The sequence below is a fragment of the Phoenix dactylifera genome, chromosome 18 (genome assembly GCF_051530095.1).
Source record: "Phoenix dactylifera cultivar Ajwa chromosome 18, Ajwa_hap1_PhDact_Kaust_v1.1, whole genome shotgun sequence".
In the NCBI taxonomy this organism is placed as follows: domain Eukaryota; kingdom Viridiplantae; phylum Streptophyta; class Magnoliopsida; order Arecales; family Arecaceae; genus Phoenix; species Phoenix dactylifera.
The window spans coordinates 19691918-19710000 of record NC_143207.1 but is presented as its reverse complement, the minus strand read 5'-3'; the positions used below and the strand labels follow the sequence as shown (position 1 = coordinate 19710000).

The following is an 18083-nucleotide window of genomic DNA, read 5'->3' as shown; positions in this document are numbered from 1 at the left end:
ACCTTGAGTGGCATAATAGCAAACCAACAACATAAGAAAACATGCGTATCCTCCTCTCCACTCAAGGGTAATTTCGATTTTTCATATGAGGTAAACAATTTCACTAATGCCGATAATTTAACTGCATGTAAGTGCAGATTTTACAGACTATTGAATGTGAGTGTAATAAACATAAATCTCAAAGGGGTTTTTGTAATTTACTCTAATATATACCACCGGCCAGCTATGTGTCTTGGATAGTCTTCTTGATTGGGCACAGATGCAATAAGTTACGTCGACCGCGGGAGAATCACTGATGCAGCAGCAAATTTCCCGAGCCAAAAGGGGAAAAATCATAACAAAAAAACCATTGAATATAGGCATCAACCTAATTACCAAAAAAGGGCAGAAACTTGAAAGCATGCTCAGAAACTTGAAAGCATGCTCAAATTTATAAAAGAATTGGAATCCCCAAAATTCAGTTAATCCGTCAATCCATACAGAACTATAATCCATCAACCAAATTTCACCAAAAATTGATCAAAAATTGACAAAGTTCAATAAATTAAACAAAGAAAAGAAACCGCGCATTGCCCCATCTGGCACCAAGTACACTCACTTCTAACATGCCAGGCCAGATGTCGCCTTGACGATCGCATTGTCAAGATCCTTCCATCAAATTAATCAACAAAACAAAGAAACTACAACAAAAACAGATCAGACGCCCCAAAACTCGAACGGACTCGAAGAATCCAAAGATGAAAAGTACCAAGAAATCCTTGAATTCGGCGTAGAACTTGGCGAGGCCGACCTTGATGGAGTCCTTGATGGCTCCGTAAGCCTTCCGCCCAGGTCTGGAGAGCCCCCATCCCCCCCGCCCGTCGAGCCTCAATCCTAACCCTAGCCCTACCATCCTGCCCTCTCGGAAGCCAACCCGCCGGAGGATGACAACGAGAGAGAACAAGAGAGCGCCAGCTGATATCTCCGGCAAAGGTGACCGCGAGTTTTATATCATAACCAACACCTTCGGAGCCTTCCCTCCCCCGTCCCCGGCAAGGTTTTAAATACCGCGATGTCGCGTCTTAACGGACCCTCACGGCAACCGGATCTGATCGTTATAACGGTTGTAACAGTCGTTATGCGCTTCAACAAGTGGCATTTCAATTTTTCATGGTAAAATACCCACCATCAAAATAACATGCAATAATAGAAAAATAATACTGTTATCTTTTAATTCATTTTTAGTGAGATAGAAATATTATTTTTGGACCGTATAACCATCGGAATATTTAATACAAAAATTTGATATTCCAAAAAAGAGTATTTTCTTTAGAATTATACAAGTGAAATAATAATCATTATTTATCTAATAATGGAATGTTATTATATTTTTTTTGTTACCGTATATAGATCTATGATTGATTTCAAAAACAAGAAAATCATGTTCACTAAAAAAAAATAATTGTATTATATATATAATATAATTGGGAGGTACCGAAATTGTTATAATAGCCATTAACCCTATTATTTAAAACCTAATCTCCCCTTCTCCTTCTAAATTACAATTAGGTTGAAAAAAAAAAAAAAGTTGACAAGCATTCTTTTAGTTTTGAATATTTGCCCTTGAAACAATATAGAAAAAAAAAGGAATAAAAGAGTTCTAGCATATAAGGGGAACTTAAAAAACTTCAATCCATGCAAAGGTGGGAAAAAATGCATTATTATACTCTCATTTCAACTTTCAGCATCCAATAAAATTAAAAAATATATATAAGAAATGTCCAACTATTAACATCCTTATACTAGATCATCTTACGATCAATATGTGAAGTTTCAAATATTTTAAATTCATCACATGTATGACTAAAATTCTAACTGTTTTCTAATGAACTTCTTTTGTGCATGATGCAGGAGCATGGTGCATGAACCTTAAGTGTGTGCATGAAGATTAGGATGATTTTTGATTAGTTTGTTTTATCACATTAGGTCCAAAATTAAGTCCTAAATTGAGTTGTAAGTTTGTTGATTTGAGTCTTCAATTGAGTCCATGTAATTAGTTGTCAAGTGGCATCTAATTAAGTCCTTGTAATTGAATGCCAAGTGGCATCATCATAGGGTCCATGTTATAGTGTGAAGAGGGAGTTGAATTAGTCAAAGCCTAGATTGAACCTCCTCACGCCATGAAGCTTGTGACGTGGAGAAGGGATAAATCCTTGACTTGGTCAAGGCTTTTCTATGTGTCTCCACGTATGGAAGGATAAGGCTTGAAGGGTTTTTGACTTAGTCCAAGGAATTGATCCGGCATATGGCAATCCCTTGACTAGGTCTAATCCGCATTGAGACCTCCCTTAGCCCTCCACATGTGAGATCATGGTGTGAAGCTTTGTTGAGTTTTGACTTAGGCCAAATCCTAGGTTACTTAGGAAGTCTACTTAGCCTTAAACTTTAGAGTTTAGTTATATTTCAAAGTGTTCATTGTAAGCCCACGCCTCATCTATTTAATGAGGTGAACATGATGAATAAATCAATGCATAATATTTTGACTTGCAAATTGCTTATGATCTAGAGGCGAGAGGTTTCTCTTCTTCTCCTTTAGTGAGACTCCAAAGGCTTTTCTTCTTCCTTAGTGAGACGCCAGGAATATTCCTTGGATTTTGGGTATAAGTGAGACTCTTATATTCAGCACATAGTTATCTTCATTACTTTCAATTCATAGCATTTTTATTATCATTGCTTTAATCATCTATCATCACAATTTTTCTTAGGTTTCGGATCTCAACCGTAGGCCTTAAACCCTTCATTACCATGTCTAATTAACACCAACCCAAGCCATCATACAAGGAAATTAGAGTGAGAGATTTCTGCTGCATATTCTAGGCCGCACCACATCCCTATTCTTTCCTCTACGCCGTCAGTGCATAATTAGATCCCAATGTTTTCTATTTTATATTTTAATCCCTGAAATTGCATAATTAGATCCCAATGTTTTTTGTTTTTATATTTGAAGTATCAATGCATAAAAGATCCGTGATCATGTTATATTGGATCAGAATATAGCTGAATAGACACTATATGCTTTTCTTTTAAAAAAATCATTTGTTTTTCACCTTTGAACCAATTCTTACTCAATATATTATTAACTTTTGAAATTTACTCAACTTACAAGTGCAAATTTATAGTTTGATTTTGACAATTATTTCTCATGATATCGGCAATCATGTTATGGTTGTCAATCACTTTCATCCAAAGCCATGATAGGTGGAAAATATTATAACAAACAACAACATATATTTGTCCCATGAAAAATCAAAAATGTAAGTATTTTGATAAACCAAACAAGATCCAAGATGCCATAATAACTTTAATCGATCAAGGCTTTGGAAAATAGAATAACCTAATTAGTGTCATTTTAGTGGAAGAGTAAAATAAAGTCAACTATCGAAGCTCCTTCTGTCTCTCTCTCTCTCTCTCTCTCTCTCTCTCTCTCTCTCTCTCTCTCTCTCTTCACTTTTTACTTTTTCATAACTTAGCCCAATAACTCTGGAAAAGTCAACCAAATAATGAATAACTTTGAACCAGTAGTTAGCTACTTTACAGATAGTCACTAATGGTTGAATCTTTAGTTTAAAGATAATTGGGTGCCCAAAGGCAGCCTTATTGGACCTAAACTCAAAGCTGGAATATTTTGTGGACTAATACATGACCCTTGAGTCAATGAGTCCTAATGGTTAATATCTATGGGTCTGCAGCTCTAACTAAAATATTGGTTATGAACTGTTACACAGAAACTTTTATAACACCATAGAAGTTAATAATAGTTGTTGAACCATGCATTTTCAATATATATATATATATATATATATATATATATATATATATATATATATATATATATATATATATATATATATATATATATATATATATATATATATATATATATATATATATATATATATATATATATATATATATATATATATATATAATTTGAACAAAACCAAACATATTTTAGTTAGTATCAATTGTTATTAGGTTTGCTAATGAGTTGGGCAAATCTATGATCCAATCCAATCTCGACCTAACTCGACCCGTCTTTATATGTTTTCTTACGGCCTATGGCTTGGATAGCCGTTTTGAAAATCATGTTAGGTATAAATTTGTAACTTCCAAACTAATTTGAGTTAATCCTGATCCAACCCAATCAGAAAGCTGGAATCATGTAAAACAAGTCCCACGTTTCTTCTCAAGCATTTTTCCCAATTTGCTGAATGAACCTACCTAAATAAATTCCTCTCCTTTCCCCTAACAGCCACGCCTCCTCTCACTTAAAGGTATTTAAGCTTTTATTGTTTATTTTGATGGATTCTAAATTACAATTATCTCAAGAAAATCAATTATTTATTCCTTAATTAGAAATACTATTTGTAAACTTGTTTTTTTTTTATTATATTCATTTTCTTGGATCAAATTAAATAATATATGTGAAAAAGTTAATACTTAAGTTAGTATCTCTTTATTTTCATTTAAAATTTTTAGTAGTTTTATATCTTTGATATAAATTAATATATTGTTTCTATAAAAAAAGATTGCTAAATGCTTGATTTAAACTGTAGACCCAATGGGATTTGCTCTCAACCCGAAACCAAACATTGTGGATTGGATCTAGTCATGCTGGATCTTGACCTAATCCAAATCGTTGGGCCTAAAGTTGGTCTCATGTGCACCACCCGAAGTATTCTGATTAAGGCTGTAAATGGGTCGGGTTGACCCGTGACCCGACCCGGCCCTATTTTGGAGGATTCATGGGACTGGGTCAGATTTTAAAATTGGATCCGTTCCATATTTTGGGTCGGATCTGTGTTTATTGAATTCAGACTCGACCCGACCCATTTAAAATTTTGGCAATTTTTAGTTTTCAATCTTACAACCCGACCCGACTTGAATCTGTAAAATTATTTTGGTACGTGGGCTGTAACCAGCGGAGGTATAAACAAGTTTTAAAGCCATGATAGGTTGACTCGAATCGGACCCGACCCAGATCCGAATTTTTTGGGTTGGGTCTGGGTTATACATGAACCTGATCCGATCCGAATAATCCGTTGGGTCAAAAATTGTAACGGTGTATCTGACCCGATCTTCTATTGGATTGGGTCTAGATCTAAAAGTAAGACCCGACCTAACCGATAGGCCCCGAATGCAACCGAGTCTGAGTTTGCTGGGTCAAGCATGTTTTTTTTTGGGGGTTTTTTGCATGGATACCCTTCTAAATATAGGATTTTGCGTGAATACCCTTCCAAAATTGATATTTGCATGTATACCCTCGTAAAACTCTGTTATTGTACAAATACCCTTAATATAAGGGTTGTTCTAACGGTGTTAAAAAAATCATATTTATATTAATTAAAAATAAAATAAAAATTTAAAATGGCGTTATTACGCTTACTCTTCCTCCTTCCTCCCTGTTCTCCTTCCTCGTTGGCTGGCATTTCCCATCCCTTTAGAGAATAATAAGGCCATGGGAGCAAGCTATCAAGCTCCTAAGAATTAACCCATATCTCCTTCCTGTCTGCCTTGAAAACCCACCATAAATTCACTTAAAAACGACCAATAGTACCACCACCCACACAAAAAAAAGAAGCGACTCTCTTGTTATCACAAAGCAAACTCATTTCTCTGAGCTTTTGCTGGATTTTAGGTGGCTTTGTGCAGCCTTTATCCTGATTTTGTTTCTCTTTTTCTGTTTCCATTACCACCAACTCGATCAGTGCTGTTAAAGCCACCTACTTAGCATCATTTCTGGTCCTTAGACAAGCCACCTTCTTTCCAACTCAAACCAGCAGTCCACTCTCTCTCCCTCTCTCTCTCTCTCTTCTGGGCCCAAGAGATTCTGAAGCAGAGCACAGCTGTGTGGAGCTCCTGTCATCTTCTTCTTCTGGCACAAGCACCGCAGGGGGGGGGGGGGGGGGGGGGGTGTTGCGCGGAGGGGAGGGGAGGGGAGGGAAGAGTAAGAGGGAGGGTGAAGATGGGGATGGAATTGTAAGGGTAATAACGTTATTTTAAATTTTTTTATTTTATTTTAAATTAATATAAATGTGATTTTTTTTAAACCGTTAGGACAACCGTTATATTAGGAATATTTGTACAATAACAGAGTTTTACGAGGGTATACATGCAAATATTAATTTTGAAAGGGTATTCACGCATTCGATATTTAGAAAGATATCAATGCAAAAAACCTTCTTTTTTTTTTGCTAGAAAAATGGAAAGAGGTGGGTAAGGAGAACCTCACCCGCATAGTAACCCCCACGGGGCCCCCTTCCTATTGGAGAGTGTTCGATATATGTAGAACATTTTTTTACTCATACCCTCCCCACCCGTAGGGAGCCCCACCAGTATGGCAGCCCTTCCATGTGTGTGTACATCACACCAGCACCATCTAAATATCGGCGGACCACATGATGACTCCACCGAGTAAACGAGACGGGGGGCATCCGGTCACCACATTTAATCGACTCTCAGGCGTTTCGAACCGGGGCCACTTCGGTGAAATTTTAGCCCCGTTCTAACTATGCTACCACCTCGGTAGTGGGTCAAGCGTGTTTGATGCCGCGAAAATTGTACGGATGAATTGGCATATAGTTTTCATTTGTTTTCATGAAAAATGGTGCCCCGTGCGATGCACGTGCCAGGGAAGCAGCGAAACGGATATGGACTCCATCCAATTTAACAATTCGGAGTTTCCACCAAGCGATCCGGGTCTTTTGCTTTCTTCATCGTCGAAAGAGAGGGGAAATCTCGAGCTAGGGTTAGGGTTTCGGGGAGCTCGGAGAGGGCGGCCATGGCGATGAGAGCGTTCTATAACGAGATCAAGGGGATGAAGGTGAGGGAACTCCCGGGCTACCTGAAGCCGAAGCTCACGTGGGAGCACATCAAGAAGACGACCGACCAGGCCGTGGACCGCTACATCGAGAAGTACATCGAGACCAGCTCCGTCGAGCCTCTTTTCCACGTCTGCATCGGTGGCATGATCTTCTCGTACCTCGTCGCCCTCCCCGAGGAGCGCCGCCACCTCGAGCACCAGCAGAAGCACGCCGCAGGCGGCCATTGATTTCTGATATTATCTTCCCAGGTCCACTCGACATCCTAGCCTTCGTCCTCGTCCCTAACACGATCTTTGATCAATTTTTCATCTTTCAGTGGTAAATCTTTGGAATACACTGTTCTTCCATTTTAATTTATCTATGTGCTCTTGTGGTTTGGATTTGAGGCTTTAGATCAATCTCAAAGGGTAAACATTTTCCTAGTTACGATGTATAAGATTTTGCATGAATAGATAATGGTGTTTCCAATAAATTTTATGATTATTGGGGCACCGCTAACATGTTTAGTTGATCTATGGTATCTTTGATTGTGTTTGTGATCCCGCACTTTCGTTTTGGGTCAAGTGGACGATTCCTGTTGCATCTTGAACACGGCTAAAAGATTATATATAAAGCCTATGAAAAAGTAAATATTGCATCAAAGGATGTATTTCTGCGTGTAAGTTGATTATGTTAAGCCGGAGGAATCTCTAAAAATATAGGTATGACAGCATGTGGAAAAACCTTAGGGCACAGTAAGAAATACCTTTCTGTGGATTACTGTTGGCATCTGCCAAATTTAGGTGCCTATGTTTGAGGACAAACCAAATCCTGAACATTAATATTCATAGTTGATTGGTAGCCAACATATATTTGAACCCCATGTACAAGAAAGTGCAAAAAGATGGTTGCTTCTGTTGTTAAGGTGGTGTGGGGAGCATATTCTGTCCGTAGAGCATGGTTTATCTATTCGATGTGTTAAATTAGGGCTGAGGGTAAAATTTTGGGCAAAGACACAAAGGGGACGCGTAGAAATAAAAATGAAAAGAAGGATAAGGAGTTCCTCTCCCTGATTTTTTTCACCTATATAGATCTAAGCTCTCTACCATTCACATCGAGGAATGATGATATGCTGAGAGTTTTGGATTCGCTTGAAGGTCTCTTGATCTTACACATGGCTGATTTACTACATCATGCTGCAAGTTTGTTTGTCTGACAAGGCTGCAAATATCGTTCTAATCATTAAAGATTTTTTTCATCTATAATCATCAACTTGTTCAAGTGTATGAGTTTCTACCCATGGTGGACGACTTAACTGCATACGTTCAGATGTTAATTTATTTTTTTTATAAATTTGATTCAAATAACCTTGAGAGGCTTGTTAGTCATAATGATAGATAATTATTAGAAATGTTTTGTCATGTATTTATGCTTATTGATTTTGTTTTTAAGGACTACTTAATGGACGATAAGATTAAGATCTATTTAATGAGCTAGAAAAGAACAAGGGAACAAATTTTGTTGATAAAATATCAGGAGGCGGCCATGATAGAAATAAGATGAAGAAAGACAATTTATTTCTTGTTTTTTTAATAAAAAAACTATGTTGTTTTAAATAAATTCGACAATGTAAAGTGCAAAGAAGACTTGATTGGAGTTTTGAGCCTAATTCATGGACAATGTATGCCTATGGTATCATGGTGACAACCGATTGGCATGTGGTAAGATGGTAATCCTTTTTAAAAGTCTTTTTTTAATATGTATATGTGTATGTGTATACATATGTATCTTATGTTTGTGTTTCTGCTTTATAAGCTCCAATAGTGCGAGGGGCACAAAGTTTGAATGGGGAGTAGAAACTAAACAGTTAGTTGGAAATTTTATGAAGGTAGCCAATAATGTGCCTCTTTTTTATCTAAATTTTAAAGTAAAGTCTTATCATTAAGTGTACATGATAATATACATGCCATTGTATGCTCTCTTATGTAGCAACTATTGCTGCCCCAATGTGTCTGCGATCAACCATGTTTTATGTTTCCAAATTCTGTGAAGATCAAGCATTGAGTACAAGATGACTTTGCACATCCATGGCAATCATTCAGGGTCATGCTAATTTCTTTGTGCAATTACAATTTTTTATCGGATGCCTTTGGACACTCCATTTCCATCCTCTAATTTTGTTTAGTGGTTTATATTTAATTAAACGAGGATTATTCAGCTTAATTCATAATGTTCAGATCGAACCTGACTCAGTGACCTTTCTTCTTCTCAGGGTTGGAGATCTTTTCTGTGGTTGGTTGGGGATGGATATCTTATGCGCGGTCTTCCCCAGACGGTCATCAAAACTCTGCTTTTTTGGTGTTTTATTCTCATGGACTGCACAAATAAATGGAGTTTACTGTGGATTGTGATTTTCTTTCCAGTTTCTAATTGATCAATTGCGATCTTTTCAATTTCTACTGGATGCCTTCCTAAAATGCCCAGCGCAAACATTTTATGATTAATGATTTGCGCGGCAGCACATTGCACTATTATAAATGCTCATTCTGATTGGTCGCTGTTCTTCCAAGTACCGGTCGTTAGCCTGCAAGGAAGCTATGCATACGATGATAATGTTGTGCAAGCATGGGATATTCGTTGGTAGATAAGATTTCTTCAGTGTTCAAACAGCTTTACATCTACCAATCAAAGAACAGATTCCCTGTCCGCTGGAAATTATGCTGCGAGGGATAAACTTAAAGTGGCTTTCAAAGAAAGTACCGGACCTCAAGAGCCAAGGTAATTAAGCCTTGCATGATAACAAAACTTGCTATCCATTTTGATTTCTGTGGCTCACTTCTTACATATTCAAGCATTACCAATTTGGAGGGAGCACACTGACATCAAACAGCCATGGGATGCTTCACCACTTTTCCCAGCCGGGTTGATGTCTTTGATCCAATTTCAGATAAGGTCAGCTAAGCAATCCATGATATATTGCTAGCTTCCATTAGCAGTTCAAAGTGCAAATACATTACTGTTAGCGTACGAGATAGATAGTTAAAGATGCGATTGCATGGATGATAATGTCTAAAGACTAAAGAAAAAAAAAAACCAACAGGAAGCATCAAGGTCATTACACAGACGATAAGAGTTGGTCGAACACACATGACCATATTGTCGATACATGGGAATATTTCCGTACAACACCTTCACACACATTATAATAAAACCGCATGCAGCTGGAAAGATAGAACAAGAGCTCCGTGAAAGCTAGATGTCTCTTTCTCTCTCTGTCTCTAAACCGACACAGGATGGTGGGAAAAGGTAAACTACTAGCTAAGTTACACAAAAAAGAGAGGAAGGAACAAGAGGTTCAATTGCAATTAAGATTACAAGTAGCATCAGGATAAGCTATTTCCACGGCATCCCAGACAAACCCTGTTGGTTGCTGTTGTTGCAGGTGCCCGTGCTCTGGTTCAATGGGCTTCCAGGCCCGCCGGAGGATTCGCTCAGCGTGCCTCGCGAGGGTGGACTGTTGGCGCCCGCTGTCCCACCAGGGGCAAGCTTTCCAGGAGCCGACGCAGGCTCTGAAGGACTCGTCTGCTTTGGCTCTTTCTTCCCATCAGCTATAAAACTGCCCACCACAACCTGCCAAGACCAATCGATTGCTTTCACCGAGAAGATAACGGCCAAAGAAACTCTTGGAGGGTGGTCTGGTGAAATAAAGTTTCAATGAAAAAGCTGAGAAACTATCATATCGTTCCTTAGATTTATCACAACCTACATATGTCATGCTTAATAGGTAAGTTTCTTCAAACCCCCATAGACAGTAAGTTTCCCATGTACAACCTTGTTGTTTAGGTGCATTAGGTTAGGCTAATGTAGCATTCTAACATTATAAAGGAAGCATTTAATCCAGGGATGCTTTGTGTGAATGAAGACAGAGGAGTTTAAGCTGTCATTTTTTTTCAAAATTCAGGTATGGTGATATCACCAATTGCTTACATGTTTCCTTTGAAATTGCATTCTAGCATGCCATATAAAATATGCGTAGCTCAGCGAAGAACATGAAAATTAGAATATTCACAAAGAATGATATATTGAGAGAAATGTGCCCTGATCATCATGGAGAGACCAGATAATGAATTATTATAGCCCATGGTCTGTCAGATAATTATTAATAAAATACTCCAAACGCCAATGTGCAACAATCAAGATAGCACATGAACACATCGAGATGTGTAAATAGCAGGAAAGCATGGTGAAATATCCTTTCAACTGATTTTTATATACGAGCCTATAAAACATCATTTCCCAGTATGTTTTCTTGCTTTATATAGATCTGATGACAGTAAAAATGTTGATTTCATGTAATTTTATGGTAAAACCGAACCTAGTTATTCATTATTAGCAAACAATATTAATGGCTTAAAAACTCTAAGCAAGCAGTAGGTGCAGAGTAGATGTTAGCTGGTGTACAGCTTGCGTTAGGGTCATGAGGATGACAAAGAAACACATAAATGAATGTGTTATGAAGCATGCTAAACTCACGGAAAATATTAGCTCACCAATAAAAAGATTATGCTAAAGGATGATAAGCTATGAGCTCATAGTTCGACATCCTTAAATAGAGAGACAAACCTGCACCGGGGATGCTGCTGTTAATTGTCCTGCCACTCCACCACCTAAAACACGGCCATCAGGGCCTGCCAGCGAAACACTCAGACCACCTGTTCTACTACGCTGGCCGCCACTCTCTGACAGCAAAAATGAACCAGATAGTGACAATATCTCAAATCGGCCCTGCATATGGAATGTTTAAAAAATAAAAGCAATTAAGCCACCTCTAAAATTGATAACAAAAAAAATCCACAGAATAAATTCAGGAAATACAAGTTCAGGTTTTCTTTTCAAATATATGGAGTCATTGGTATCCTGTATGTCAAAAAGTAACATCATTATTACATTGTTACGACATTTAAAACATGCACAACTCACTATAGGAGTGCAATGTTGCTAACAAGAGGTGCTTGAATACCATCTAAATGCCAGCCTAGTTAAACACCAATTAGCAGGTTCCTGAGTGCCTGAATGCATCAGTATAAAGCAGAATGGAAAAGGAGCAGCTTGATTTCAAGAATATAATAACATGTAAGCTTATATTGGGTACCACAATCACTGAAAATAATTGATTGTCAAATCAGTCACAGTGACAAACCTCGTAAGTTACTGTTCCACCAGAAGTTGCGGCCTGACGAAGGGTCACATTAGATATAGCACCATTTGCTGAAAGGATGCAAACTGCACGTGGTCCATGCTGAGAAAATGACATGATCTTTGACGACACATCCTGAAAATAAAAACAGAATAGCTATTAGCAGTTGGATGTTTTGGGTCCTGGTTATAGGGGACCACTTTTGGATTCTCAAAACAAACTTCTTTTTTTTGGTGCAGAAATAAAATACAGGCATGGTGCAGAAAAATAATCTAAAAGCACAAAAAAGTTATTTAAAAAAAAGAGAGATCAAATCTAATAGAATACTTTACAAATACAGTAGCAAAGTTGCTAATTGCAACTTCAGCTCCCAGTTGAAAATTATTAGTATTAATCAAAAATTTTCATTGCATAGGGAGTGTCAGATATAAAAAGTTTTTCTTAGGAAAAAAAAAGAAAATGATGCTGGAGTTCTGCTCTCCAATTGGTAGAAAAGCAACAAAATGTCTACCATCATATCTGATAATATAATTAGTTAATTACATATGGAAAACCATCCAGCATATACCAGTATGCTCCTAAGTCCAAAAATAGTAGCAGATTATATGAACCACCACTACAGATGATGATATACCAATTCCAGGAACACCAGCTCTTGACTAGACAAACAATCCATAAGGAAAATTCATTTGCCATGGTATATCAACAGGATGTGATTCAATAGCTTTGATTTGTTAGCAGTAAGAAGTACAACATTTTTTGCCATTGGAAAGCCGTAACACAATCATATGAAAAGATAAAGGTGCAACCAACTAACTGGTTCACCTCCTCCACATAAGGTGATTCAAGAAAGCATAATATATGCAAATTCTAACGCAGAGCAGATACACCTAAAATCATTCCCCTGTCAAGGAAACCCCCTCGCTGATCTGTAAAAAGGTAGAAAACAGAAATAAAATACACTGAAGAAACAAGCAGTCAGAAACTTATATTCCAATCAACGAAGATGGTCTTCCACATTAAAAAAAAGAAATTAATTTCATTGATATGTTAAAGTTACCTATGCAAATCCAGAGCAATGTCAGAATAATAAGGAATTCCATATATCTAAGTTGAAACGGATTTCCTTGTTTCCCAAGAGGTGACCAAAGGTTTTTTGAGCAAAGTTCATTTGAAACCTTTTTTTTTTTCCTTCCAGAAAGTTTCTAATGTTTTCCATCAACGGACCCCAAAATAAGGTATCTTCAAAATAAAGCAAGGACATAAAAAGGACAATTGCCATGTATAGCCATCCAAATGGACCTTAAGGCCTAAACACACATTACCCATAGTAAAGAGGCTACTCATAACTTGAAGTAATCAGGTATCCTGGAAGTGGCAAGAAAGTCAAAATTAGGCACTATAACAGAATACATCATGGATAACTTCTTAATAAATAGCACAGCAACAATGACTAACTGGAAAAATTAAATTTTGTATCCCAACCATAAAAATGCCTTTAAATAAATAAAACATTTCTGCAATCTTAACCATCAAAAAATTCTTGACCAATTAATCATATTCAACTCCTACACCTAAGCCCATGCAAAACTTGCAAGATGTAGCTTATACAAAACATGAAAGAAACTAAAACTGCAGCACAAGTTTCCCTATGAATTAAAGAGAAGAAAAATCACTATTACTAAAAAACTATTTATACAATAGGTAATGGTGCCAAATAGAATCAGAGGCATGATAAAACCATCTAATTCTCAAGCCTCCAACCATTTCAATATTAAATTGGAAGGAAAAAAGATCAAAACGTACAAAAGGAGGCATCTACGGGAGAGTTCACCTACAAGTTGCATGAGAAAGGTCAAGAACAAAAATGAGCAGAAGGAATTTTACGGCCTCCAAGCATTCACAAATATAGTTAATTATATGGTTAGGATAACTGTAAAGGCATTCACATGGAAAGAAAATTATGACAGGTTAAAATTTGAAAAATTAAGACTGTTCTCAGTTTAAAATCAATCCTCTGTTGTTGGTAAATCTCCGGTTAAGGCAATGTCAGATGATGCGCAACATACAACTTCAAGCAAACGATGCATGTGCCTGTAAACGTGGATGATCAGTTAGCATTAATGGAAAACTGCCTTATTTATAGCAATGCCTAAGTCTCAGCACCCAAGAAGCTCCTTAATGATTCTCCTAATGCAAGAAATCATTCACACAATAAGCGAGAAGAGCAAGGTTGATTGGAAATGCATTCATTCTAAGTGATACGATAATAAATATGTTCTAAGAATACTGACTTCATGACTGCATCAAGTAATTAAAACCATTAACTAAAGTTACTAAATAATTATCCGAATATATAATGTGCAACCACTGGAATTTCAAAATGAAAGTACAGAAATTGTATATTGAGCAGTCACTAATTCGTATATTGAGCAGTCACTAATTCGAAACAATGATTTAGATAAGGCATTTCTTAGGATCCAACAATAAAGAGGCAAGTGATAAATTATACACTAATCACTCGTAAGCTCAAAGAGAAACAAGATCTCTTTCCTTATGAAAATTACGGCAGCATAGTAGCTGTAAAGAGAAAATGATGAACATGATATTATCCACAAAGCACTGGGTGTCACAGAAATCCAAGAAAAAAAAATCTCATCTAAAGTGAAAAAATATGGTAAATGCATTTTGCTCAAGCAAAAGAATCTCAAAATCCAGAAGAAGAAATCAATACCTCTCCAGCCTTAACTGTAATAACATGAGGTGTAAATCCAATCCCTGCTGATCCTGTAAAGTATTGATGAATCTCAGCATCCATTCATATTTATAATCCAAGAAAGTCATTTAAAATTAAAACTTACAGCTATTAACAGGTTCAATAATTAAACAAATATACACAAACACAAATAACAAGGTCACACTGTCAGAATCTGCAAAGAGGCATCTCTAATCTAGGACTAAGGAAGCTAACTGAGAAAATAAAAACCTATCACCAATGCAAGTTTTATCAGAAGTAAATGCAATTGATACAAAAGAATCAGTAAATCTGACAAATCATCAACATCACATAAAACAAAGAAATCACAAGCAAAAATTCAGAATTCAAACTATGCCATTTGTTGGATAAAAGGTACTTACTGTTCCAGCTTTAGCTGGACTATTCATAACCACAGCATACCTAATCATGCATTATTAATAACTTAAACTAAGCACAACTCCATGCATTTCAGTATTGAATCCATCATTTCTCAAAAATTCTATAATTATGCTAACATGAAGAAGGGCATAATGGTAATTTAGCAACATTTCATCCCCTTCCTGTCAGATCTACCAGAACACTCAAGTCCCCCCAACATAAACCAAACAGCCTTTCTTTATCCTTTTGACAGAGTAATCACTCCTCTCACACCCATCAGACCCCAGTTTTTCTGTCAGATCCCAAACAAGTAAAACCCAGATCGCTAAAATAAGAACTCTACCACATCAAAAAATCCAGAAAACATGATGGATGCATATAAAATTCCATGACAAAACAAGCCCCGTAGGCAACAAAAGGAGAGATTTTGAGAATACCCAGAGCAGCCATCTGCTGCTTCTTGCCAGAGCCAGGCGGCCGGCCTCTTGCTTTCTTCATGGCCTCTGCCGAGGCCGATGACGCCGGGTTCCCTGCCCCAGCAGAGGAATGAGAGAACCCTCCTGAAGCAGGTGAGACTGCTGCAGTTGGAGATGCAGTGGTCAATGCGAGAGCCATGGCACCATCAGGCCCGTACTTCCTCGGCCGCCCTCGCTTCCGTTTCATCGGCTCTCCCATGTTGATGTTCAGGCCATGTGGCGTGATCGCCGCTGGGGAGGGACCATCACCGCCTCCGGTGCTCCCTCCTCCTCCTGTTCCTGCTCCTCCTCCTCCTCCTTGATAAGGCGGAGGTGGAGGAGAGCTAGTGGTGATCGGCTTGTATATCGCCGTTCCATCTGGAGCGAAGGCCAATCGCATGCTCTGCATCGATGGCTGGGACTGGACAGGGCTTTTCTGCATACCTACGTTAAACGATTCCCTCCCCGACATGATTCCAGTCTCAGATCTTACTTCCATTTACCCGAAAAGGAAGCTTTAAACACCACTACCTGATAATTCGAGCTCTATTGCAACCCCAACCCCAAGAATTCCAGTTAAAATCGAGTAGAAACACACTCCAGTCCCCTTTTTCAGTAGAAAAATATGTTGTTCTCGAAAGACTTGAATTTTGCTCTGTTCCCGCGTCCACCAACAAGATCAGGAAAGAAAACAGTACAAAGATCCGATTTTTACCGAGAACATCTACTTAAAAAGCTCCAGAACCCTAACAGGAAGCAAGAATTCTCAGAAACCATAAACCCTAGGCTCCGAAATCAGCTCATTAACTCCAAATTACAGCAGCAGCAGCGAGACATAATTTACAGTACAAGGAACAAGGTGGAAAATAAAATCAAGATACTAACAGAAAAATCCTAAAACCCAAAACTTAATACGAGATTAAAAAAACGGCTGCAGTAAAAATAACCCTACTCCTATCAAGATGCAGCAAAAAAACCCTAGAAATTACGTGCCCGGACGCCGGACCCTCACCAAAATTCCTCCTTTTTTTCCGAATTTCACCAGAAAATTCCCGAAATCCGCGCTATTATCGGAGAAAAGGCCGGGAAATACGGGAAAATCGGGGAAAACGGGTGAGAAAGGAGCGGTTTTGGTAAGAAAAAAAGCACGAAAACTCTAGACCCTTGTCGGAGTGCCCCTAAAAGCCCTCACCCCCGGCGAAGAGAAAACGGACGAAATCCAAACCCTCATATTTCTCCCTCCCCTTCTTCGATTTTTCCCCCCTGTTTAAATTTCTCACAAACCCTAACCTTGGAGGGGGCTTTTTGAAAAAATTGGGGAAAAAAAAAAGTTAAGTTAAAGCGGGCCGAAATTGCTTTCGTACAAAATAATGTAATTATAGGGATTAAATGCCATTAACCTGCACACCCCGACAAATTCCACAATTACCTTTTACTCCCCCCTCCTCTTGCGTAATTTCCTCCTTTTATTACCTTTTACTCCCCCCTTCCCAAAGGTGCTGCTCGCTAACAAAGAATTAGCCAATTATTATGCATGACGTCAACCCTCCAGCAAAATTATGTCACCATGCACAAGCCTTTACATTTTCGCAAAATCCAACATTTATTGAATATTATTATGACAAAAAAATGAATCAAAAATCTCAAACAATAGTAACACCATCTTTATTGTTTATACAAGTATATATTTTCAAATATTCACCATATTTTTAGTTATTAAATTGAAATTTTACTCAAAAAAACAATTTTAATGGACAAAAAATATATAACTATAATTATTAGATTTACATGTGATGACGGTATAAAAGATATAATTTAACCTATTTCTATTACAAATTTTGTGTATTACAAATTTGATTTTTCAGAACAAAATTTTATTTTTTTCCTTATTCTCCTGAACCTTGAAACAACTGAGCTCCGAGTACATACACAAATAATGATTAAAAAAAATTAGATCCTAAAATACTTTTGTTGACCAGTGAGATTAATTTTGTGGCTGAAGTTAGAACATTTTAATATAAAAAAAATTATAACTTGTAGTTCTTGATGGATGGAAGTTTCTTGCTTTTACATTATACTTATCCTACGAAGAAGCAAATACTAATTATTTAAGTCGTCTAAAGGGATAAGTATGAAATTTTAAGGATTATGACCACCCTTTTCAGAGAAAAGCCTAGGGAATCTTTTAAGTAGCTGAGAAGAAGACCTTAGAATTCAATTATTGGAGAAAAGGAGAGGGGAAAAAAATCAAAGCCTTATCTTGACTTTGGGTGCCTTTTTTTTTTTTCATGTCCAAAAGGCACCTGTGTGTTAGGCATCAAAACATTAGTGTTGGGTTGAAAAAGTGGGGTTCCTTCAAGGGAAAAAAGACAAGTACTGCATGTGACCTTCTCTCTCTCATCTCATTTCGCCATTTTTCTCTGCAGTCTTCAGTACAGAACCCAACTCTCCCT

General features: G+C 37.5%; 3 protein-coding genes across 11 annotated transcripts in view; 1 reads left to right on the top strand and 2 right to left on the bottom strand.

Moving 5' to 3' along the window:
- The window catches only part of LOC103705183 (AT-hook motif nuclear-localized protein 1-like), a 22952-nt gene extending 21934 nt beyond the window's left edge, over positions 1–1018 (bottom strand). For 6 of the 7 annotated variants that reach the window (XM_088714039.2, XM_026803906.4, XM_088714035.2 and 3 more), the window contains exon 1: positions 749–1018. The gene's annotated coding sequence lies outside the window, so the exon portion shown is untranslated. Of the gene's footprint in view, positions 1–598; positions 681–748 lie in introns of all 7 variants that reach the window. The other variant, XM_088714037.2, reaches the window with a different exon arrangement.
- A 5693-nt stretch (positions 1019–6711) lies between these two features.
- On the top strand, positions 6712–9301 carry LOC103705182 (uncharacterized). Of its 3 annotated transcripts, none has more exons than XR_015974559.2 (2): positions 6712–7181; positions 9115–9301. XR_015974559.2 is itself a non-coding variant. In XM_008788809.6 (2 exons), the coding sequence occupies exon 1, from the start codon at positions 6821–6823 to the stop codon at positions 7088–7090; it is 270 nt and encodes an 89-aa protein (XP_008787031.1). In that variant the 5' UTR covers positions 6714–6820; the 3' UTR covers positions 7091–7111; positions 9115–9301. The 3 variants fall into 3 exon arrangements, 1 of the variants encoding a protein (XP_008787031.1); XR_016398960.1 differs by having other exon boundaries at positions 6712–8730; positions 8832–9301; XM_008788809.6 differs by having other exon boundaries at positions 6714–7111.
- A 674-nt stretch (positions 9302–9975) lies between these two features.
- On the bottom strand, positions 9976–17068 carry LOC103705181 (AT-hook motif nuclear-localized protein 10-like). Its single transcript, XM_039131373.3, has 5 exons — positions 15613–17068; positions 14774–14826; positions 12043–12174; positions 11466–11627; positions 9976–10472 (listed from the first exon to the last, which is right to left on the bottom strand). Exons 1-5 carry the CDS (start codon positions 16127–16129, stop codon positions 10236–10238), a joined length of 1101 nt encoding a protein of 366 aa, XP_038987301.3. The 5' UTR covers positions 16130–17068; the 3' UTR covers positions 9976–10235.
- Positions 17069–18083: the final 1015 nt, after the last annotated feature.